A 24,009-nucleotide genomic window follows, 5' to 3' on the forward strand; every position below is an offset into this window, starting at 1 on the left:
CTCACATCAGTTTCCTTCCATCCAATTAGGCGACCTGGGAGACCCAGCCAGCACCATGCAGAGGGACTTCGGAGTGGTGATGGGGTGCCCCCGAGAAGTTGGCAGGATGGAACAAGGGAAGGGTCTGGCCACTCCACATCTCTCAAAGTTCCATTGGCTCGATCACTGCAGATAAGCGAAGAACTGCTGAGCAGAAACCAGCATGCTACAGCTGCCAGCCATGGACCATCTGGGCTGCAGAATCACGGACAGCACATGATACTATCCAGGGAGGCTTCTTGGGCAAAACCACACTATGAATTCAACTTCACCCGAATGAAATTCAGGGGAAATGGTGCACTCAGCAACATCAGTGACCTTCCTTTTCTTACAGAAAACTCCGCCTTTCAAAAAATGGCACTTCAAACTAAACAGGATGGGAAAAAGGACTTGAGCCATTCAACTCCTGTGGATTTAAAGATACCACAAGTTCGAGGCATGGACCTTTCGTGGGAGTCCCGTTCTGGCGACCAGTATAGCTATAGCTCTTTGGTGATGGGTTCACAAACGGAGAGCGCGCTTAGTAAAAAGTTAAGGGCTATTCTTCCGAAACAAAACAGGAGGAGCTTGCTGGATCCCGGACCAGATTCCTGGGGCTCAGATGCTGAGCAATCTACCTCTGGACAGCCATATCCCACCTCTGATCAGGAGGGAGATCCTGGCTCTAAGCAACCTCGGAAGAAAAGAGGCAGATACAGACAGTACAACAGTGAGATATTGGAGGAAGCTATTTCTGTGGTGATGAGTGGGAAAATGAGCGTCTCCAAAGCTCAGAGTATTTATGGGATTCCCCATAGCACCCTGGAGTATAAAGTGAAAGAGAGGCTGGGCACTTTGAAAAACCCTCCAAAGAAAAAAATGAAATTAATGCGGTCGGAGGGACAGGATGTCTCTGTAAAGCTTGAGATAGATCCCCAGGGAGAGGCAGCACAGAGTGCAAATGAGTCAAAGGATGATTAGGGATGTTGTAGAGTGCCAATTACATAATAAACTGGGTGAGCACTACGGCATTGTTCAACTCCCGTTGTTTGTACCCAACTCCTCTTCAGTCACTGGGTGCAGGACATGCTGCTTTGCAGTTCAGCAGAGACTTGTGTGGACACAGGGGAAAAGGGTGCTCTGAATGTTGCATATTTGTAAATTTTCTGGCCTGGTATGGCCTAGAGACCTTTTTTGTGTTTTGTTTTTGTTTTTTGGCCTTTTGCATGTTTCTCTAATATTCTATAGAGAATTGAGTTACCTCACAAAGAATGCAGACATGGAAGTGGACTGCTTGCCTCTTGAGCCTGCATGGACTTTCAGTTATTTTATTGGGTTTGCTTTTTTCATATGGCCTTTAAAAAAAAAAAATCACATTCTTGAACTCTAGTACCAGACTTTTAAAACAAAAACTGGATCATTGCTTTATAATTAGAATTTCACAATATTTTTCTTCATGGATCCAGTTGGTTTGAAAGAAAGTCAAAACTTTTTAAGAATGGCTGGTCTTTTTGAATTCAGAAATTGGTGGTTGGATTCCTAGTCAGTTGGGTCTAATTGGAGCCATTTTGTTTTAAATTCAACTCCTTTACCATTTGCAATCTGCTTAGTGCTCACCCGGCGGGGAGGGTGGGAGTGGGATGGGGGAATTTTACATACACTACCTTCAGAATGCTTTGGTTAATTCCTTTGGAACACTACCTTCACTGTAATTTTATTTGCTCTTTTATAAAGGTGAGAGTTGGACTTGCCTGCTTGAGGATGTAGCCTTATCTCAACAAACTCCTTGTATTCAGGAGCATCAGGGTACACTGAATGATATACTAGGGTATTCCTCACTTTAACAAAACATGGCTTTTTGTGACCTACATGCTTTTAACAGACTGAATTCTGAGTTTGCTAAAACTGTGCATTTCCAACAACTAATTAAAAAAATCACCTCTTCTGGGGGTCAGGAATATATATAACAGCTTACTGTAATCTTGGGCAAACAAACAAAAACCCTCATAAAACCCACTAATATTTAAACATGACAACCTCAATAGTCTGCCTAAATAGTCATGTAAATGAAGGATCTATGTTAATGTTCAGGGAAGAAATTTTTACAAATTTTAATAAAACACATGAACAGATCATTCTGGTCTGGTTTAGGCTGAGCATCTTGTCTAGCTGTAACACTGTCAGGGTTGAACACCCAATGGGTGTTTCCTTTTTAAATACTAAAGTTGCCAGTAGCAGGAAATGTTCTTGCATATTCTAATTTTTTGTTTTTGTTTCATTCGCTATTAATTTAATAGTGGACTAGCACACATTCACATAGGCAGATCACCACTAGCACTCCTAAGTCCACAGTTCAGTCTTTTTCGTTACAGAGGCATCTGATCATTCTTACATTTTAAGCTTTAAATAAAGCTTTCTGAACTTGCAGCTTCACTAAATCAGACTTATTGGTTCTTCAGGTAGAGAGACAGTTTGATCTTAGCTGTGCAAAAGTTTGATAGGACTCCATTCTCCTGCTTTGCACAACCAAATGAGGCAATGGAACTTGTATGTAAGACAACATTAAGCACTGTTCTTGGTTAGATATCTTGTGTTAATGACTGAAAGTGGATGCTAAAATTCATAGGAAGAAGGCCTAGAATAGCCCCAGGGCTGCTGCTTGAATTTTGGGGGCAATTAATTGAGTTGGCCTTGATTGGTTGATTGAATACAGTGGGTTTCTGGGAAGCAAAGGTTAGGCACACCATTGCTGTCATGTTAAATATGCACTTCTCATTCCTGAGAGAGATTGGGCTTTCAGCCCAAATATGCTTTGTACTACTGTTGTTAGACTTCTTTGTTTTGGTAGCTTAATGTATTTCCATACTCAAAAAGCAGAGTTCCCTTAGCTATCTAGTTGTCATCTCAGTACAGAAACCTGTTTGAAGCTCCATAGTGGTGTAGAAACTCTGCAATATAATCCAGTTTCACTGGAAATTGCAATAAAAATGCACTGTTTTAAATTTGTGGTTTCATCTGCTATTGAAAGTGTGGGAGAAGGTTTGCTGCAAGCTAGAAGTGTAACACTTGCATAGAGTTTTACTGTCAGAGGTTTAACCTTTTGTGGATGTTTTTATTTAAGTGATGTATGAGTTAAGTTCTGTAAAACTTTGTCATAGTGTATGTGGTGTGCTCATTTTACTTACCTGAATATTTTCTATGTGTATCATTAAGTGGATGACAATCGTGCAGCAGAAAAATGGTGTGCCTACCCTTTAATGCTGCAGTTTAGAAAGAGAACTAATTGTATGTCATTTCAGACCATAGGTTGAGAACTGTAAATAGATAGCGATAGTTGCGTATTCTTATTGCTTTGGTTAGAAAATGAATTAAACAACCAAACATTTAATTTTCTCAGATTAAACTCCTGGGACCTGACGATTGTAAGATTCCTATCTGCAAAGCTTTGAAATATAACACTTAATATCTGTGATCACTTCCTATTCAGGTAAAAAAAAAAAAATTCCCAGAAGCTTTGGAACAACCATATTTCCTCAAAAGGTCTCTGTTTAAAAAAAAAAAAAAAAGGAAAAAGTAGGTTATTTTTAAAGCACTAATTGCATTACTTTGGTAATTGCAATATAAAATAGCCATTATTGTTTTGTGAAGCATGGTTGAAATTAGTTAGTTGTCCCTTTATAAAATTTCAGAAGCCTCTCAAAAATAAACAAAAAGCTGCTGAATATTCAAAAGATATAAATATATCTATATTTTATCTTATTGTAGGTTTTGTAAACTTAGTCTGTAATATTCAAGTGCACCTTTTTAATGTTAAACTTTTGTTCTAAGATTTCATCTCACCTGTTTTTTCCAAGGTGGCTCATCCTGTGGCTGTATCTCACTCTAGATCCCTAAGTGACCCACTGAAGTCAGACTGCTCTGACAAGCGCCTTTGGTGTAGCTTTGAGTAGTATTTGGGAGCATCTTACCTGTAGAAGAAATGGAATCAGTGTTTATCCATTAGCATGCTTAATTTTCTGCTGACCAGAAGTTTGCATGGCCAAAATCCCCAACTGACCATAGTTTGATGTGGGAAGATGTGGTTTGCTGCTGTCTTTGTAAGAGAAGCCTTGTTTTCTCCTGTTTCCAGTAAATGGATGCTCATGTAAACTTGTGCAAGAGATAGGCTTTAGGCCTTGTTTTTCCTGCTATTTTTTGAGGGCATGTTAAGGGAACATAGCCAAGTGCAATGCTTCAGAACTAGTGAAGTCTGTAGGAGAAAGATCTGGGCATTTTGATCATGTGTGTCAAATCCAGGACCACAGTTTAGTAGAACTATAGCATATCTGTTGATGATGTTGCTTGTACCTGGATGACAGAAAGGAACTGTGAACAATGTTAGTGGCAGCCTCTGCTTCTACAGACCAGGTATCATGAAGGATAGGTTCTCCCTCTACTCCCAGCCCAGAAGACTAATGTTAGAGTGTGTGTGTGTAACGTTTAAAATCAAGTTCACTATCGTACTGGAATTTAGATGTTGCTTGGTGACCTTTTGCTGAAGCAGGTTATACAGATGAGTAAGGCTTAGTGTCGTAGGGGTACAAGTGTGGAGTTAATTATTGTACAGTTCTGTGGAGCGAGCCCAGTGTGTAGAAAATGTATCAGTTTTTTACTTGGACCTGTAAAATATAAAAGTTCTTTCCTGAAAATTCTGGAGATCTGATGAACTATTACCTCTCTGTCAGCCATTCTAGAACCTCATTTCCAGTGCCCCAGGCCTTTTCCTTTTAACTACAGCTCTCAAGAATGTTAGTTGTAGGGTTTGGGCTGTTGGCCTTATTTTATGACAAAACACCTCCAAGCTCCCCAGGTAATTAAAAGAATCAAAAGATAGCTCCCCCAGGAGCACTTAAGATACTGTTTTTGCATCAGCCAAATGCACCAAGAATATGTCCTTGCTTCTGGCTGGTCCCAGGACTGCTCCATACTGCCTGCTGCTCTGCCTCCAAAAGAAAGGCCTAGTCTGAATGTTTTCTTAAGTAGTTTCTAGTGCAAATCTGGAATAATTTTAAATTAACCTTTAAGAATTGGATGTGCATTCAAAACATGGTAGCAGTACAGGTCTGCTTTGTTTCCTATGCCTTATCCCAAAATTTCTTGACAAAAATGAGGCAGTTTAAGGGAGCTGTGGTCTCAAGTCAACACAATAGTTGCTCAGAAACTGTTAGGAGTGATTTATGCTATGTTTTTAAAATACATTTTTTTCCATGGAAAAAGCCTGTACATATTGGCTATAATCCTGATCCTGTTGATATCAAGTGGCATGATCTGTCTCTCGGTAAGCTACTTAAAAATCAAACGTCATTTTGTAACACTCTTGGTGGTAGGGGAAAGCAGTTTCCCAACCCTCCATGTGTAATACATTTAGGATTAAATCCTCCTAAAGTATCTCAGTTTTTAAGAGGTGAATAAAGGCATGGCACATGCATGGGTGGGGGAAGCGTACTTAGTATTCCCCTTTCTTACCCAGAAGCACTTTGCTAGAACTCTAAAATGGAAACATAAAAGTTTAGCCCCCCATCCCAAAGGTGTGGTTCAGCTGCTAGCCAAGACTGCCTGAAGGACATAAGCAGCCTTCGAAAGAAAAGTTTATCATGAAAACAATGATATTCCTATGTGTTCAGGCAAACAAAACAGAAGTATTTGTAGAAGTTCTAGGGTGCCCATACTTTGATGTGGATTTTTGCTTTTCCCCTTTGCAGTTTCAGAAATTGTAGTTTTAAAAGATGTTATTTGCTAACCTCAACTTGCCTTCTGTCTGCAAATTCACTTTGTGCAATTGGCTTTTATCTCATGGCTGTCCAATTGCTTTCAAACTTTGATTTAAAAACTCTTAACAAGCTTGTTTACACATTATGTGTGTGTGATGGAGATAATTGGTTTTCTTGTAATCGTTTTAGTTTACAGTAAAGTTAGTAGTCTTTTAGCCCTGCAGGGTGGTCACATTGCAGTTTTATCTGCTTGTTGCAAATTCATCTGCTTAGTGGAACAAAACTGCTGAGTGTTGTGATAGGTGAACAGCTTGGTAAATTAAACTGATGTGGTATGTACCAGGGTTGGCCAAACTGGCTTGCAAAGCACATACAGCTTCTGGGCAGTTTTAGAATATGAACAGAAACTGGCTCAGTAGTGGAGATTTTAGTGCACTAGAGGGACAATAGAGATTTACTTTCTGTTGCATCAACAACTTGCACCTTCACATTAGGACCAAAAGAGACAGAGGAGAATGCAGTGGCAAATATTTAGGACCCCTAACATGATGGGTTGGATGGGCAGGGAAGAGGGAAGGAGCACCAGGCTGACCAGGGACTGCAAAAGGAGTGATATTTTGGGGCTTGGAAGAAATGTAAGGATGGAGATGGAGGTTTATGGCCCATGGTTCCCTACCCCTATTATGCAGCTCTGGGGTGTAGAACTTTGGCTATCTCCTTGTTAATATATCAAAATTAGTAATGAGTTAAAATGTAGTAAGTAAACAAGCATCCAGCAGAAGTCTAAAATTATGCAATTACATTTTAATTGGAAGTAACAAGAATTTAAAGTTTGTGGATATTATATAGACTCATACAATGATCCACAGATACACTCAAGATACCACAGAAGGAAAAGCTGTTAGTCATTGCAACATCTTTTTCTGTCAGATATCTGGATTTCACTTATGTGAAGTTTATATATCAGTAACATTTTCAATATTGCAAAATTATCTGTACTCAGGTAATATCCTGAAAAGTTATTAAATTCTCAAGAAATGATTAGCCTGATCATAAAACCCCATTTTTATTAATACAGTGTGTGTGTGAGGGGGTCCAAATCCCAAGAAAAGTAGGCGTTTCTTCCCTGTTTATACAACATATATGTTATGAGTCCTTGGTGAGAAGAGAATTATCTGTAGGTCACCAGCTTATACAGATCTGATTTAAGTATTTCCTCTCCCAGTCTAAAATAATGGACATGCCACCTCAGCCTCTAATGTACCTCAGATTTGGTGCTACACTCATCAGAACCATACAGACTTGACAGAAAGATGTATAATAATCTTTGCAGACCATTAAAGCGCTTATTTGACCTGTTTTTTTAAAAAGAAAAACAGAAAAGGGACCTTTCAGCACTTTTACTGTTACAACTCTAGTCTTAATTTATCTGGTCTTCAGAGTCTAAGGTACTGTAAAAGTTTCAATCCACAAATGATTGATTGCTTTTAGGTCAGATAATTTCTGTTGAAAGTAATCTATCTTTGAGAATAAATAACTCAGTTTCATAATGTTCAGGCAGCTTCTGGGCATACATGCCTGATATTTTAAGTAAACATTTCAGTAGACCATTTCAGGGCTTTAAGATTTGGGATCTAAATGGGGGAGGCTAGGTGAAGTTTCCCAAACGAAGAATAGTTTTAGACCATTGTGTAGTGCTCAGTTTGAAAGTATATCACTAGGGAAATGGGTAGGGATTCTCTCTCCCTTTTTGTCTTCAGGGAATGAGCAGTATTTAGAATCTTTGGCTGAAATTCAAGCCTTTTTACCATGTAAATTTTAATATAAATTCACAGACATGCTTTTTACATCAGAGGACTGAAAATGGATCTTAATGTTTAAGTTGTCGAATGGTATATTTCTTAAATGAAGGGGGAAATTAAAAAAAAAACTAACTAGATTAGCATACCAGCATTAGTGATCTTAAGGGATTTTAGTATGTAATAGGAAAGTCTTTGATTAAAAATCTAATCTTGAATTGCTAGTCTGTAACTAGGTGCATACTACGTTAGCAGGTGAAACTTCTTTACTTGTTGAGAGAGGGTAGGTGGCGGCTGTCATGTGCCCTAGCATCAGAAAAACAGATTACAGATGGCAACCTCTTGGAGTCCCATTTGGTGGTTATATCCATGGGATTTTTGCTTATAGCAGCTTACTGCTGCTTAAACATGTATAAATATGTTTTGAGTGTTTGCTCATAACTCTTTCTAACCTCCACTTGTTAAATTGTCAAATGTTGGTATTTTATCAGTCCGCAGTGTAAGTTATAAACTAACGTTCTTAGGATTCCAGCTTGTACACACACTGTTTGAAAACCCTCAGGGACAGTTTACACACTACCCTCACTCAATTCAGGTACTTGTACACTATTCTTAAACCTAGCAGTGACTTGTATTTTGTTTTTGCTTTTCTTTTGATGTGCTAATAGCACATCCTTGATGAATGTCAATTTAAACTCAGTTCAGGTATCCAGGTATAACTCAGCCAAACGGATTTTAAAGCTGCATATTACTCTCCAGCACGCAGTGCCTCAGACACGTAGTGGCATTCTGTATATTCAGTTATTACTACTGAGCAAGATCGCATGGGGGTTCCTGATAATTATGTATTGTAAGAAATTTCTATATATAGTATGTGTATTATGTTATATACATATATATTATATATGTAATCTTAAACGTATATATTTAAAAATGCCACTACCAAGCCAGCACAGCTAATGTGAAATACATTCCTGGCTGCCTCTGCAAATGGAGCAGGGGCAGCTTCTCAGTGTGGCTGTGGTTTCTCCTTCATCCCAGGTACTTCTAAACTTAAGCACTGGCCCTTGGGTGTCTGACCTCTACATTCTAGTTATGCAATGTCTCTAGGAATTCTGTGCACTGGCCACTGTGATGGAAGCCAATGGGCCAGATGGGCTTGAGTTTATTAGTAACCCTTCTGCCAAAGTTGGTGTTTTATGGCAAGAGTGTAAACTTTTCAAATAATTAGCAGGAGCACATATATTTGGGAGCAGATGATCACTCTCACATTATGGCCCTTTTCAGGTGTCTCACCTCTTTTGCCATGCACTAATTATGAATGTGCTGGCATTTACACCTGTAGTGGTGGGTCTGTTTGCTGAACACTTAAGAGTGGGTATGTGTGTAACACATTAAAATAAAGCCTGCTGCTCGCACTGGCATTAATTTCACTGTAACTGTGCGTCAGCAATGCCTCTGCTTTATTATTTGATGCTTTACACCTTAGAAAGTTCTATTTATGTAGAGTATGGAACATGGCATTTTTCACAGACCTCTAAAAGTACAAGTGTCATGGAAAAATAAAAGCAGGAACCCCCTTTTTAATCTATGGACCTCATTTCAATATACTGTTTACAGTTTGACGGAATTGTATAATTTAATATTTCTCTTGTACTGTAGTTTGTATTTATTTACAGATTTTTTTTGTACTGTGTGATTTGAACTTTTTTGTTCCTTGCTATGATCAACATTTTATGTAGTAGAGCACTTATGATCACAAATTAAGGTTTTTGGTTTGATTGCACTACATTTAATTTTTAATGCAGTTCTGATTTTTTGACTGGACTTAATAAGCTGTGTCTTAATGTATGTGATAAGTACTTATAAAATTTTAATTCACGTGGTCCACTTTTTTTTTTTTGCATTGTATGTCAAAAGCGCTGATTCTCTCGTGCATGTATAAGGGTTTAACAGCCCTATTGTATTCTTTGGCCATGTCATTTTGGAAACACATTCCCAGCTGTAATGTGTATGGTAGTTTTCACTGGATGCTAGACTTTTCAGAACCACTATTCTTCTAATAAATTTTGTTGTGAAAACTTGAATGGTTCAAAGGGCTGTTTTCTAAAGCATTTTTTCAAAATTACTATGGTTCTGGTCTTTTGTGATGTAATTGTTTAATAGTATCAAGGTGGATTGATACATGTGTGTCCATGAACAGAATTGCTGCTGGTAAAAGTGTTTTGAGTAGATACCTGTGAATGCAGAAATGTACTCATGCATCAGCTTCCTTTCTTCAGCCATGTTTTCAGCTCTCTCCCCTGGCTGCCTTCTAATGTTTTGCTCATGTGTAGATTTATTATCCAGTGGCATGATGGTGTTGACAGTATCTGTTTCAGTAGCTTTTTACATGGATTGATTAAATGGAATTGTTTTATATTTTTATTCTTAGCTGCTTTAGGCCTCCTACAGAGAAGACAGAATTGGAACATAAGCTTTATAAATAAAACTTGATGAGGAAATGTCACCACATTTTACCTATCATTTTAATGTGTTACTTCTGAATGTTCTTTCAGTGTGACAAGATTTTACCAGCACTGTAGCTTTTGATGTTCTCCAGGATGTGATAAATCTCAGAACTCGCCACATGAAAATGATGGGTTAATTTGTGTTAATGTCACTGTATCAAAAATGAATATCTGGATCCAGCCAGAGTCTCTGCAAATAATATAGTTAGCTGTACTTGATACTCAAAATTGTGATTGCCAACAGCCTTGAACTTATAAGGGAGACAAGAAAAGAAGAACTGGGTAATCCACTATGTTTCTGGATTAAAAAAAATAATTGGTGATACCTACACATCTTCCAAACAACCTTTTTACCACCTCGTACTTTACACAAGATGATCCACAACACTCACACTGTAATCTCAGATTGTTTTTTTTTTATGCATTCCTAGCTACCTTAGTTGTGCAGTTTGCTCAGTTCTCAAACCATATATGTTCCAATCTTTTAGTTTCATCTTGGTCATGCTATTGCATCAACAAGGAAAACAACCCAGGACAGGGCTATGTAAATCGAAAGAGGCCCAATTCTCAATAGCTCCCTTTAAATTCTGAGGGCATAGTAAATGGGCTTTAAATGGTAAGTGCATGGCTGGGGAAAAACTGATTCCCTCAAGGAATTAAATTTATCAGAAGCAGGTTTAGTCCTCACCCCAATACTTCCTTTACTTTCTCCAATATAAGTGAATATATTAAATTCACTTTCTGTTGGTGTTGCATTTAAGACACTTATGGAGTCAAAATTGCCTCCCTCCTAGGTGGCACTCCACTGTGTGGCTTCATGGAGGGATAATTTACCTATGTAAGCAGAGCACCCAGTATTCTTTCTCCCCACTGTCTGCAGTTTATAGATGTGCCTTTTTTTCTCCTGGCTGACCCTAATTGTCATTTTTGCAAATTATGAATAACTAGCAAAATGTGTGCCATGACAGGTAGTGTGTGTGTTCACATGTATAGGCAGGGGCTATATATTGCATGCATGCACGCACACAGACCTGGGAGTCCGTGTTGGTAGAAGTTTGGGCATGTATTGTCAGGGGTGATAGTGAAAGGTTTTGCCCCCACTGCCACAAGTCCACACTTTATTTCTCCGTCCCCCCCACCCCTTCCCAGTGAACATCCAGTGTTAACTTACATGGGAGGAAGTAAAGGGGTGCACTTGAGGACACCAGTGGTGTGAGAGTTAAACCTGCTATAGCGTATGTATCCCCTTTTGACTGTGTCCTGGATTGGAGCCCATTTCAATTTGTCTGACAACTCGGTGGGAGCCTATGAGAACTTAAGCTATCCCGTCCTCTGCCTATCTGCATCCAGTCTTGTCAGTCTTACATTAGAACAGGTATGGGTAAATTGCACCCCCCCCCCCCCCAGTTTTGGCCTGCAACTCTTATCAGCCCTAGATAGAGATGTAAAATTTCTGGAAATTTTGATGCCACAGAAAAACAGGGTTTTTTTCAGGAGTCTTTTTGTTGTTGTTGGAAAAATTGAAAAATAAGCAATACTTTTTTTTTAGCGCTCTTTACAGATCTGAAGTCACTTTGTGCCTTTAAGATAGCATTCCCCAACCTTGTACCCTCCAGATATTATGGGCATCAGATCCCATCAGCCTCAGGCAGCATGGCCAGTAATGCTGGCACTGTAGTCCAAAACATCTGGAAGGCACCAGGTTGGGGAGGGCTGCTTTAGGAGCAATAAAGCAGAGTTTCTGTTCCTCGGTTTTTTTAATGTATGACTTTGTTTGCTCATAACATTATAATTTTATTTTAAAAGTTTTAAAAGTAAACTCATTAAATTTGTAATTATTGTCTGAATAGATTAGAACTACATTAAATGACTACTACAGCATCAGAAACACAGGACTGTATAGAATAAAACACAAACTGTCAAGAATGCACATTTACTGTCAAGAATGCACATTTACTGTCAAGAACGCACAATGGTGGCTCTACTCACATGTTGGGAAACTGAGCATAAATGTCTATCAATAAAATCTATGCTTTAGATCAACACTTTTAATAAGGAATGAAAGAACTATCTATGCTGGGAATCTTACAGAGAGGATTAAAAAATATTTTTCCCCATGGCTTCATTATTTCCAGACATTTTACATCTCTAGTCTTTCTATAAAAGTGTTCTTATTACATAGTTTTTAGAAATCATTTTGTGGGGAGTAAAGGCTGGGTAACAAAATATAAATACTTTGTCTTAAATTCTAAAAGAAAATATTTCATATTCAAAAGCTGTTCAATTTTTCCTTTTTTTTTTTTTTAAAAAAAAGGTCTTCGGAAAAAATGGGGAAAAAATCTTTTCCTGGATTTTTCCATTTTCTTTCCTGAGCCTTCACATCTCTAGCCCTAACCACCATAGCTAATGATGAGGAATCATGGGAGTTGTAGACCAAAACTTTTGGAGGGCCACAAGTTGCCCCGCTGGACTAGAATACCACAGAGCCTTGGTTTATATGTAGATACTTGTTTGAGGGGGGAATAGAAGGAGTCGGGTAGAGAGTTCTGGTCCTTTCCCCATCTGCATTTACTGCACTCCCTTCTATTTATTTATTTATTGCATTTCTTTACCACCCAATAACCAAAGCTCTCTGGGGGGTTCATAACATTTAAAACCATAAAATACGAGATGATAAAATTTAATATAAAAGTTTAAAACAACAGTATAAAAAATAAAAATAATGACCAAATAGAACCTAGGAGCAATGCAAAGATTTAAAATACAGTACCACATCACAGTAATTCAAGTCTATGCCCCAACCACTGATGCCGAAGAAGCTGAAGTTGATCGGTTCTATGAAGACCTACAACACCTTCTAGAACTAACACCCAAAAAAGATGTCCTTCATAGGGGATTGGAATGCTAAAGTAGGAAGTCAAGAAATCACTGGGATAACAGGCAGGCATGGCCTTGGTGTACAAAATGAAGCAGGACAAAAGCTAATAGAGTTTTGCCAAGAGAACACGTTGATCATAGCAAACACTCTTTTCCAACAGCACAAGAGACGACTCTACACATGGACATCACCAGATGGTCAATATCGAAATCAGATTGATTATGTCCTTTGCAGCCAAAGATGGAGAAGCTCCATACAGTCAGTCAAAACAAGACCTGGAGCTGACTGTGGCTCAGATCATGAGCTTCTTGTTGCAAAATTTCGGCTTAAATTGAAGAACGTAGGGAAAACCACTAAACCATTCAGGTATGACCTAAATCATATCCCTGATGAATATACAGTGGAGGTGAGGAATAGATTTCAGGGATTAGACCTGATAGAGTGCCTGAGGAACTATGGACGGAGGTCCGTAACATTGTTCAGGAGGCAGCAACTCAATCCATCCCAAAGAAAAATGCAAGAAAGCAAAGTGGCTGTCTGGTGAGGCTTTACAAGTAGCTGAGGAAAGAAGGGAAGCGAAAAGCAAGGGAGAAAGGGGAAGATATATCCAACTGAATGCAGAGTTCCAGAGAATAGCAAGGAGAGACAAGAAGGCCTTCTTAAATGAACATTGCAAAGAAATCGAGGAAAACAACAGAATGGGGAAGACTAGAGATCTCTTCAAGAAAATTGGAGATCTCAAGGGAACGTTTTGTGCAAAGACGGGCATGATAAAGGACAAAGAAGGCAGGGACCTAACAGAAGCAGATGAGATTAAGAAGAGGTGGAAAGAACACAGAAGAACTATACAGGAAAGATCTGAATGTCCCTGATAGCCATGATAGTGTGGTCACTGAACTTGAGCTGGACATCCTAGAGAGTGAAGTCAAGTGGGCCTTAGGAAGCATTACTAACAACAAAGCAAGCGGAGATGACAGTATTCCAGCTGAGCTATTTAAAATCCTAAAAGATGATGCTGTTAAAGTGCGGCATTCAATATGCCAACACATTTGGAACACTCAACAATGGCCGCAAGACTGGAAAAGGTCAGTTTACATTCCAGTTCCAAAGAAGGGCAATGCCAAAGAGTGTTCAAACTACCGCACAATTGCGCTCATTTCACATGCCAGCAAGGTGATGCTCAAAATCCTACAAGCTAGGCTTCAGCAGTATGCGAACCGAGAACTACCGGAAGTACAAGCTGGGTTTCGAAGAGGCAGAGGAACTAGAGATCAAATCGCCAACATTCGCTGCATCGTGGAGAAAGCAAGAGAATTCCAGAAAAACGTCTATTTCTGCTTCATTGACTATGCCAAAGCCTTTGATTGTGTGGATCACAACAAACTGTGGCAAATTCTGAAAGTGATGGGAGTACCAGACCACCTTACCTGTCTCCTGAGAAACCTGTACGAGGGTCAAGAAGCAACAGTAAGAACCAGACATGGAACAACCGATTGGTTCAAAATTGGGAAAGGAGTACGACAAGGCTGCATATTGTCACCCTGCTTATTTAACTTATATGCAGAGTACATCATGAGAAATGCTGGGTTGGATGAATCAGAGGTCGGAATTAAGATTGCTGGGAGAATTATCAACAACCTCCGATACACAGACGATACCACCCTAATGGCAGAAAGCGAAGAGGATCTAAAGAGCCTCTTGTTGAGGGTGAAAGTGGAGAGTGCAAAAGCTGGTTTGAAACTCAACATTAACAAAACGAAGATCATGGCATCTGGCCCCATCACTTCCTGGCATTTAGAAGGGGAAGAAATGGAAGCAGTGACAGATTTTACTTTCTTGGGCTCCAAGATCACCACAGACGGTGACTGTAGCCATGAAATTAAAAGACGCTTGCTCCTTGGGAGGAAAGCTATGGCAAACCTAGACAGCATAGTAAGAAGCAGAGACATCACCTTGCCGACAAAGGTCCGTCTAATCAAAGCTATGGTTTTCCCAGTAGTAATGTATGGCTGTGAGAGCTGGACTATAAGGAAGGCTGAGCGCCGAAGAATTGATGCTTTCGAACTGTGGTGCTGGAGAAGACTCTTACGAGTCCCCTGGACTGCAAGGAGGTCAAATCAGTCAATCCTAAAGGAAATCAACCCTGAGTGCTCATTGGAAGGACAGATACTGAAGCTGAAGCTGAAATATTTTGGCCACCTAATGCGAAGAGAAAACTCTCTGGAAAAGACCCTGATGCTGGGAAAGACTGAAGGCAAAAGGAGAAGGGACGGCAGAGGATGAGATGGCTAGATACCATCACCGATGCAATGAATATGAACTTGAGCACGCTCCGGGAGAGAGCGCAGGACAGGAAGGCCTGGCGTGCTATGGTCCATGGGGTCACGAAGAGTCGGACACGACTGAACAACAACAACAACCAGATTTAAAACAGAAACAGGAAAAAAAATGCCTGGGAAAACAAAAAAGGTCTTTACCTGGTGCTGAAAAGAGCATAGTGTAGCAGCCAGTTGAGCATCTCTGGGAAGCTCATTCCACAACCAGGGTGCCACAGCAGAAAAGGCCCTCTTCTTAGTAGCCACCCACCTCACTTGGTGGGGGCTCTCAGAGAAGGACCGCTGAAGATGATCTTAGAGTCCAGGGAAGGGTATATGGGAGGAGACTATCCTTCAGGTAACCTGGCCCCAAGCTGTTTAGGGCTTTGAATGTCAATACCAGCACTTTGAATCAGGCTGAAATGGACTGGCAGCCTGTGCAGATAGAAAAGTAATGGCATAATATATGTTAGCCAGTCCCCATTAACAATCTCGCTGCCCTATTTTGTACCAGCTGAAGTTTCTGGACCACTTTCAAAGGCAGCCATACTTATAATACACTGCAGTTATCCAGTTGTTGTTGTTGTTCAGTCGTTCAGTCGTGTCCGACTCTTCGTGACCCCATGGACCATAGCACGCCAGGCCTTCCTGTCCTGCGCTCTCTCCCGAAGCGTGCTCAAGTTCATATTCATTGCATCCGTGATGCTATCTAGCCATCTCATCCTCTGCCGTCCCCTTCTGCTTTTGCCTTCAGACTTTCCCAGCATCAGGGTCTTTTCCAGAGAGTTTTCTCTTCGCATTAGGTGGCCAAAATATTGGAGCTTCAGCTTCATTATCTGTCCTTCCAATGAGCACTCAGGGTTGATTTCCTTTAGGATGGACTGATTTGACCTCCTTGCAGTCCAGGGGACTCGTAAGAGTCTTCTCCAGCACCACAGTTCGAAAGCATCAATTCTTCGGCGCTCAGCCTTCCTTATAGTCCAGTCTCACAGCCATACATTACTACTGGGAAAACCATAGCTTTGATTAGACGGACCTTTGTCGGCAAGGTGATGTCTCTGCTTCTTACTATGCTGTCTAGGTTTGCCATAGCTTTCCTCCCAAGGAGCAAGCGTCTTTTAATTTCATGGCTATAGTCACTGTCTGCGGTGATCTTGGAGCCCAAGAAAGTAAAATCTGTCACTGCTTCCATTTCTTCCCCTTCTATATGCCAGGAAGTGATGGGGCCAGATGCCATGATCTTCGTTTTGTTAATGTTGAGTTTCAAACCAGCTTTTGCACCTTCCTCTTTCACCCTCAACAAGAGGCTCTTGAGATCCTCTTCGCTTTCTGCCATTAGGGTGGTATCGTCTGCATATCGGAGGTTGTTGATAATTCTCCCAGCAATCTTAATTCCGACCTCTGATTCATCCAACCCGGCATTTCTCATGATGTACTCTGCATATAAGTTAAATAAGCAGGGTGACAATATGCAGCCTTGTCGTACTCCTTTCCCAATTTTGAACCAATCGGTTGTTCCATGTCCGGTTCTTACTGTTGCTTCTTGACCCTCGTACAGGTTTCTCAGGAGACAGGTAAGGTGGTCTGGTACTCCCATCACTTTCAGAATTTGCCACAGTTTGTTGTGATCCACACAATCAAAGGCTTTAGCATAGTCAACGAAGCAGAAATAGACGTTTTTCTGGAATTCTCTTGCTTTCTCCATGATGCAGCGAATGTTGGCGATTTGATCTCTAATTCCTCTGCCTCTTCGAAACCCAGCTTGTACTTCCGGTAGTTCTCGGTTCGCATACTGCTGAAGCCTAGCTTGTAGGATTTTGAGCATCACCTTGCTGGCATGTGAAATGAGTGCAATTGTGCGGTAGTTTGAACACTCTTTGGCGTTGCCCTTCTTTGGAATTGGAATGTAAACTGACCTTTTCCAGTCTTGTGGCCACTGTTGAGTGTTCCAGATTTGTTGGCATATTGAATGCAGCACTTTAACAGCATCATCTTTTAGGATTTTAAATAGCTCGGCTGGAATACTGTCATCTCCGCTAGCTTTGTTGTTACTAATGCTTCCTAAGGCCCACTTGACTTCACTCTCTAGGATGTCCGGCTCAAGTTCAGTGACCGCACTATCATGGCTATCATGGACATTCAGATCTTTCCTGTATTGTTCTTCTGTGTATTCTTGCCACCTCTTCTTAATCTCATCTGCTTCTGTTAGGTCCCTGCCTTCTTTGTCCTTTATCATGCCCGTCTTTGCACAAAACGTTCCCTTGAGATCTCCGATTTTCTTGAAGAGATCTCTAGTCTTTCCCATTCTGTTGTTTTCCTCGATTTCTTTGCATTGTTCATTTAAGAAGGCCTTCTTGTCTCTCCTTGCTATTCTCTGGAACTCTGCATTCAGTTGGGTATATCTTCCCCTTTCTCCCTTGCTTTTCGCTTCCCTTCTTTCCTCAGCTACTTGTAAAGCCTCATCAGACAGCCACTTGGCTTTCTTGCATTTCTTTTTCTTTGGGATGGATTTCGTTGCTGCCTCCTGAACAATGTTACGGACCTCCGTCCATAGTTCCTCAGGCACTCTGTCTATCAGGTCTAATCCCTGAAATCTATTCCTCACCTCCACTGTATATTCATCAGGGATATGATTTAGGTCATACCTGAACGGTTTAGTGGTTTTCCCGACGTTCTTCAATTTAAGCCGAAATTTTGCAAGAAGGAGCTCATGATCTGAGCCACAGTCAGCTCCAGGTCTTGTTTTGACTGACTGTATGGAGCTTCTCCATCTTTGGCTGCAAAGGACATAATCAATCTGATTTCGATATTGACCATCTGGTGATGTCCATGTGTAGAGTCGCCTCTTGTGCTGTTGGAAAAGAGTGTTTGCTATGATCAGCATGTTCTCCTGGCAAAACTCTTATTAGCTTTTGTCCTGCTTCATTTTGTACACCAAGGCCATGCCTGCCTGTTATCCCGGTGATTTCTTGACTTCCTACTTTAGCATTCCAATCCCCTATGATGAAGAGGACATCTTTTTTGGGTGTTAGTTCTAGAAGGTGTTGTAGGTCTTCATAGAACCGATCAATCTCAGCTTCTTCGGCCTCAGTGGTTGGGGCATAGACTTGAATTACTGTGATGTTGAATGGTTTGCCTTGGATTCGTACTGAGATCATTCTATCATTTTTAAGATTGTACCCCAGTACTGCTTTTCCCACCCTTTTGTTGACTATGAGTGCTACTCCATTTCTTCTAAGGGATTCTTGCCCACAATAGTAGATATGATGGTCACCTGAATTAAATTCGCCCATGCCTGTCCATTTTAGTTCGCTGATTCCCAAGATGTCGATGTTCAATCTTGCCATCTCATGTTTGACCACCTCCAGCTTACCTTGATTCATTGATCTGACATTCCAGGTTCCTAAACAATATTGTTCTTTACAACATCGGATTTTCTTTTCACCACCAGACACATCCACAGCTGAGTGTCCTTTCGGGTTTGGCCCAGCCGCTTCACTCTTTCTGGCGCTACTTGGAAATACCCTCTGCTCTTCCCCAGTAGCATATTGGACACCTTCCGACCTGAGGGGCTCATCTTCCGGCGTCATCTCTTTTAGCCTTGTGATACGTTCCATGGGGTTTTCTTGGCAAGAATACTGGAGTGGGTTGCCATTTCCTTCTCCAGTGGACCACATTTTGTCAGAACTCTCTGCCATGACCTGTCCGTCTTGGGTAGCCCTGCACGGCATAGCTTATGGCTTCACTGAGTTACGCAAGCCCCTTCGCCACAACAAGGCAGTGATCCATGAAGGGGGCAGTTATCCAGACAAGAGGTTATTGGAGCATGGATAGCTGTAGCTAGGCTATCTGTCCAGATAAGGACATAGTTGGTGTATCAGCCTAAGCTGATAAAAGGAGCTCTGGGCCACTGAGTCCACCTGTGCCTCCAATGTCAATTCTGGATCTAAGAGCACCCCCAAAATATGAACCTGATCATTGGGGGGGGGGGCAACAGGTTGAACATTGCTTAGGCAGGCAGATGAACCACATACTAACAGTACCTCTATCTTGTCTGCATTGATTTTTAGTTTATTGATGCTCATCCAGTCCATTACCACACCCAGCACTGGTTCAGAACGCCCACTGCCTCACCTGGGCTTGATGAAAAGGAGAGAGAGAGCTGGGTGTCATCTGCATAGTGGTGACACAGTCCCTATCTCCAGCTAACCTCCCCCAGCAATTTTGTGTGGATGTTAAACAGCATGGGGGATAAAATAGAGCCCTGTGGCACCCCATGGCATAGTTGCCAAGGGACAGAGCAATAATCCCCCAGCACCACCTTCTGGAATTGGCCATCCAAGTAGGAGCGGAATCACTGCAGGGCAGTACCTCCAACTCCAAGCCCATGTAGCCTATCCAGAATAATACCATAGTCAATGGTATTGAAAGCCACTGAGAGATCCAAGATATTCAACAAGGTCACTCTCCCCTTATCCCGTTCCCAGCAAAGGTCATCCCACAGGGTGACCAAGGCAATTTCCATTCTAAAATCAGCCCGAAGCCCAATTGAAAAGGATCTAGATAATTAAATTCATTCAAGTGTATCTGGAGTTTTCTGGCAACTACCCACTCAAGCACCTTGCCCAAGAAGGGGATATTAGCAACCAGCCTATCGTTGTTAACATCTTCTGGGTCCATGTTAGGCTTTTTCAAGAGTGGTCTACAACTGCCTCCTTTAAAGCAGCTGGCACTACTCCCTCTCTCAAGGAGGAGTTGATAACCTCCTGGGTCCAGCCAGACATCCCCTCCCTATTAGATGTAATAAGCCATGATGAGCAAGGTTCAGGCACACAGGTGATTAACTGGACTTGGCCAACCACCTTGTCCGCATCCTTGGGCCCCTACAACTGAAACTCATCCAATAAAATTTAACCAGATTGCATTCTGGACACCTCTACAAATGGAACTGTATTCTGTGGTGTCTGAGTCATGACGAATGCATGTGACTTTATCTTCAAAGTGCCACACAAACTCGTCACAACATGCTACCGAGGTTTCCACCATTTCTTTCCCTTGCCCAAATTGCAAGAGGCCAAAGCTCTGCTGGATGACACTGTAAAGATACAATGCTAATGGAAAAGAACTCGTTCTTTGCCACCCTCACTGTCACAGAGTAGGCTCAATAATGAGTTCTAATCTGTGTTCAGTCGAACTCTGCACAAGTCTCCCTACACCTGTGTCCTAACCGTCTTCCTTCTTACTTCCTTGCCCTCATCTCATGTGTATGCCAAGAAGCTTCTCCTCCCAAACCTTCCATCCCTCAGTGAAGCCAATGACATGGATTGAGTAATTTGCTTTTCCAAGCTGGGCATTCTGCCCTATTCCTCTAACTAAACATGACCACAGCCCCTGGTAGAGGTGGTAGTGGTGATAAGGAAACTCTCCCTCTCCTAGCTAAAAATTGCTTCAGGGAATGTCTGACCAATTCATCTTCCAAGTAAACTAAGCCACTTCAGGTACAACTACATGTTCCAATTGCTGTACGAAATACTATTCTTAGGTTTGCTGCAGAAAAAGCATGAAGTTTGAAAGAAAAAAATGCGCTCATATGTGTCTTTGGACACCTCTGTTCGGACATCTGGGAATGCTTGGCTTTCCAAATAACTGTACGCAGGTGTTTAAGACAGTCTGAAAATAGGGAGGAGAGGTGTGTATCTGTATAGGTAAAAGCTGCAGCAGCACAATTTTATTTATTTTTGTATTACATTTCTATACCACCTAATAGCCAAAGCTCTCTAGGCAATTCACCTATCTCTGATATAGATTATTGGTTTAACTGGAATATGTTTGTTAGGATGTTTTCTCCCAGCCTGATGGACTTAACAGTGCACACAGTGGTTGGGTTCACATGACACAACAATCTACACTCGGGGTTGAGTATGGGGTGAACTGTGGGTTTTGTTGAACCATGGCTTGTTGTGTTTTGTCAACCCAGCCGCACTAACAAATCATGGTTATAGAATCATAGAATAGTAGGGTTGGAAGGGGCCTATAAAACCATTAAGTCCAACCCCCTGCTCAATGCAGGAATCTAAGTCAAAGCATTCCTGACAGATGGCCAAAATGGTCAGTTAACCATAAACAACCCCAGAAAAGAACCCATGGGGTAAATCATTGTTTTACATGATGAAAACAAGCCACTATGGCTTAAGTAAGCTACAGTGGCTTTTTGCGAGCCAAGGAGCATGCCAGGCGCAATTTCCATAATCTCTTTCCAGCTGCAACCTATCATGTCATCCGAACCCTGGCAGCATGGTTTGTTGGAGTATTAAACAACCCTCAAATAACCCTACAACTGTCCATGGGTTATTTGGTTTGTGTAACCCTCTAACAAGCCATGTCACTTAGGTTTGGATGACACAATAAGCCACGGCCAGATGGTGATTATGGAAATCAGGTTGGTATGTACCCTGGCTTACAACAAGCCACCGTGGCTCTTGTTTTGATTTTGTAAACTGGATCTTTGTTGCTGGGTTGTGAACTGTGGGTTGTGATTACCAATCCATGGTTTGTTAGCAGGACTGAGTTCACAGAACAACCCAAGGTTCAACAACAACCCACACTCAACCCATAGTCAATCTTGCATATGGGTTGTATTGTGTGAACCCAGCCAATGACTGGGTTTGCACAACATGCTGTGGCTCATCATGGCTTATTTAAGCCAGGATGAGCTGTGGCACCCAGAGGTGCCATCCTGAATATTCAGTCCCCAACCATGTGTTGTTGTGTCATGCAAACCTGCCTGGTGGGAGTTATGTGAGGATTAAACAACCCTGACATAAGCTATGGCCTGTTCTAAATAAGCTGCGGTGTGTTATGCAAACAGCCTCAATTAGGCAGGAGGGACTGAACAAAGGGATTTGAAGTGTACGTTTCCCCCCTTCTAATATATTGACCAGGCAAAGGTAAAACGTCTCTTCTTGTCTATACAACAGTCTGCCAAGGTCTGTAGATCACCAAAGTTCATTTTTAAAAATATACTTCTTCTGAATGGAATGGGGTATTGGAGTATTTCTTCATTTGCCCAGTGAATGTTCTTTTTATCTGGATGAAAATCTTCAGTTCACTACAATGCCCCTCACGCTTTTACAGGTCTGACAGAAGGTGCTGGCAGTAACAGCCTGATTCCAATTACCTTTACTTGGAACTAAGTCCCACTGAGTTTAGTGGGATTCTGCTGCCTGATATTCTACTTAGTGAGTCTTGCACGGGAGGGGTTGATGCTGCTGGCAGCAGAGGAGGCACAGCAGCCATTTTCTTTTGTGATTCATTCATGTGCTATATATATAGGCTCAAGACGTGATGTTTGTATTAACAAGCTAGCCTAAAAGCAAACCTACTTATCTTTAAGGGGGAGGGGAGGAAAGAGGAGGGGACAGGGAGGGAGGAAAGAGGCAAGGCAGTAGAACATGCAAGTGGCCGTAGTGGCAAAAAAGCAACTTCGTTTCGCCTTCTTTTCTTCCCCGCCCACCCCCGGGTCCCCCGACCAGAGGTGGATAAAATAATTTGCTTTCCATTTACTTCACTGCAGTATAGAAACCACATATTTTTCTCAACATAATATAGGTCATTAGTCTAGGCTGGATTTACCTTCCCCACTGTCCTTCAGGTGTACACTGTCAGTTGAGTAGGGAGTGTTGTGTATGATCTTGATGCTACACAGTTGCCTTTGGCAAAAGTATCTTGGTTTGAGTTTTCCCTTGCGTCCTTTTGGGATTATTTTTTCAGTTGTACAATAAAACACATTTGAAATAGTGTTGTGAGGTTTCATGCTTGTAAATAAACTTTCACGTCAAATTTACTCAGCAATGCGACACTGAAAATGGTGTTGCTTTCCAAACCAAGACTTGGAAAGTGAGGAGGGGGTTGCTTTGTGAGATAATTAATTCAACTCAAGCATAATCCCCGCTAATAAAGATTGCACAGGCCCCTATTGGTACAGTTCTCAATCTGTTTGAAAATAAAGCAAAACTCTGCGGTACTTGGTTTTGTTGCAGCGTGTTGGTTATTGATAATAGCGTCACAAAGGTATGTTTGAGATGAGCATATCAATGCGTAAAGTGTACATTTGGAGCTCTGTGTGTGTGTGTAACATTTTGAAGAATTCAAATTCTAAGCCTAGGGTAAACTTCACATTGTTTTACAAGGTTTGGAGTTGACAGAGTGCTGTGGGAAGGACATGGAGATGCAGCTGGAGGGCCAGTGGAAGCTGTGGAGAAAGCAAATGGGCTGTGGCAGGGAGTTCTGAAGAGCAGTAGAGCTCCCATGAGCTCTCATCGGGGAAGAGCCATAGTTCCATGGTAGAACTTAGGCTTTTCATGCAAAAGGTCCCAGCTACAATCCCTGGCATCTCTAGGTAGGGCTAGGAAAGACTCCTCTCTGAAACCTGGAGCACTGCTGGCCGTCACTGACTGGGTTCACACAACCCAATAACCCACACTGAAGTTTGACTATGGGTTGAGTGTTGCTTGACATTGAACCGTTGTTGTTGAAATGTGGATTGTTGTGTTGTCTGAACCCAGCTGCCATAACAACCCATATTCGTTAACCACAAACAACCCACAGTTCACAACCGAACAACAAACCACGGGTTCTCTTCATGGGTTGTTCATGGTTAACAAACCGTAGTTTGTTAGCTTGGCTGGGTTCAGACAACACAACTACTAACGGTTCAGTCACAACCCAGACTCCACTCAG

At 41.5% G+C, this 24,009-nt stretch overlaps 1 protein-coding gene and 1 long non-coding RNA gene across 16 annotated transcripts in view; one reads left to right on the plus strand and one right to left on the minus strand.

Annotated features, from left to right (window-relative positions):
• LCOR (ligand dependent nuclear receptor corepressor) overlaps positions 1-24,009 on the plus strand; it is a 105,796-nt gene that overhangs the window by 48,385 nt on the left and 33,402 nt on the right. For 5 of the 15 annotated variants that reach the window (XM_084846589.1, XM_084846593.1, XM_084846591.1 and 2 more), the window contains one exon: positions 30-9,654. The exons of the other annotated variants lie outside the window; for them this stretch is intronic. In XM_084846589.1, coding sequence (XP_084702715.1) covers positions 30-999 — 970 coding nt within the window. In that variant the 3' untranslated portion in view covers positions 1,000-9,654. Of the gene's footprint in view, positions 1-29; positions 9,655-24,009 lie in introns of those variants that run through there. 15 annotated transcript variants of the gene reach the window in all.
• The window catches only part of LOC146351114 (uncharacterized), a 34,585-nt gene that overhangs the window by 7,947 nt on the left and 2,629 nt on the right, over positions 1-24,009 (minus strand). The window contains exons 2-3 of the long non-coding RNA XR_014789520.1: positions 9,805-10,015; positions 3,859-3,986 (exon numbers count right to left, since the gene is read on the minus strand). This is a non-coding gene — a long non-coding RNA (uncharacterized LOC146351114). The remainder of the gene's footprint in view (positions 1-3,858; positions 3,987-9,804; positions 10,016-24,009) is intronic.

Source organism: Heloderma suspectum, chromosome 3 (genome assembly GCF_057233095.1).
Source record: "Heloderma suspectum isolate Gila_16-S chromosome 3, 16-S_ref, whole genome shotgun sequence".
Classification (NCBI taxonomy): domain Eukaryota; kingdom Metazoa; phylum Chordata; class Lepidosauria; order Squamata; family Helodermatidae; genus Heloderma; species Heloderma suspectum.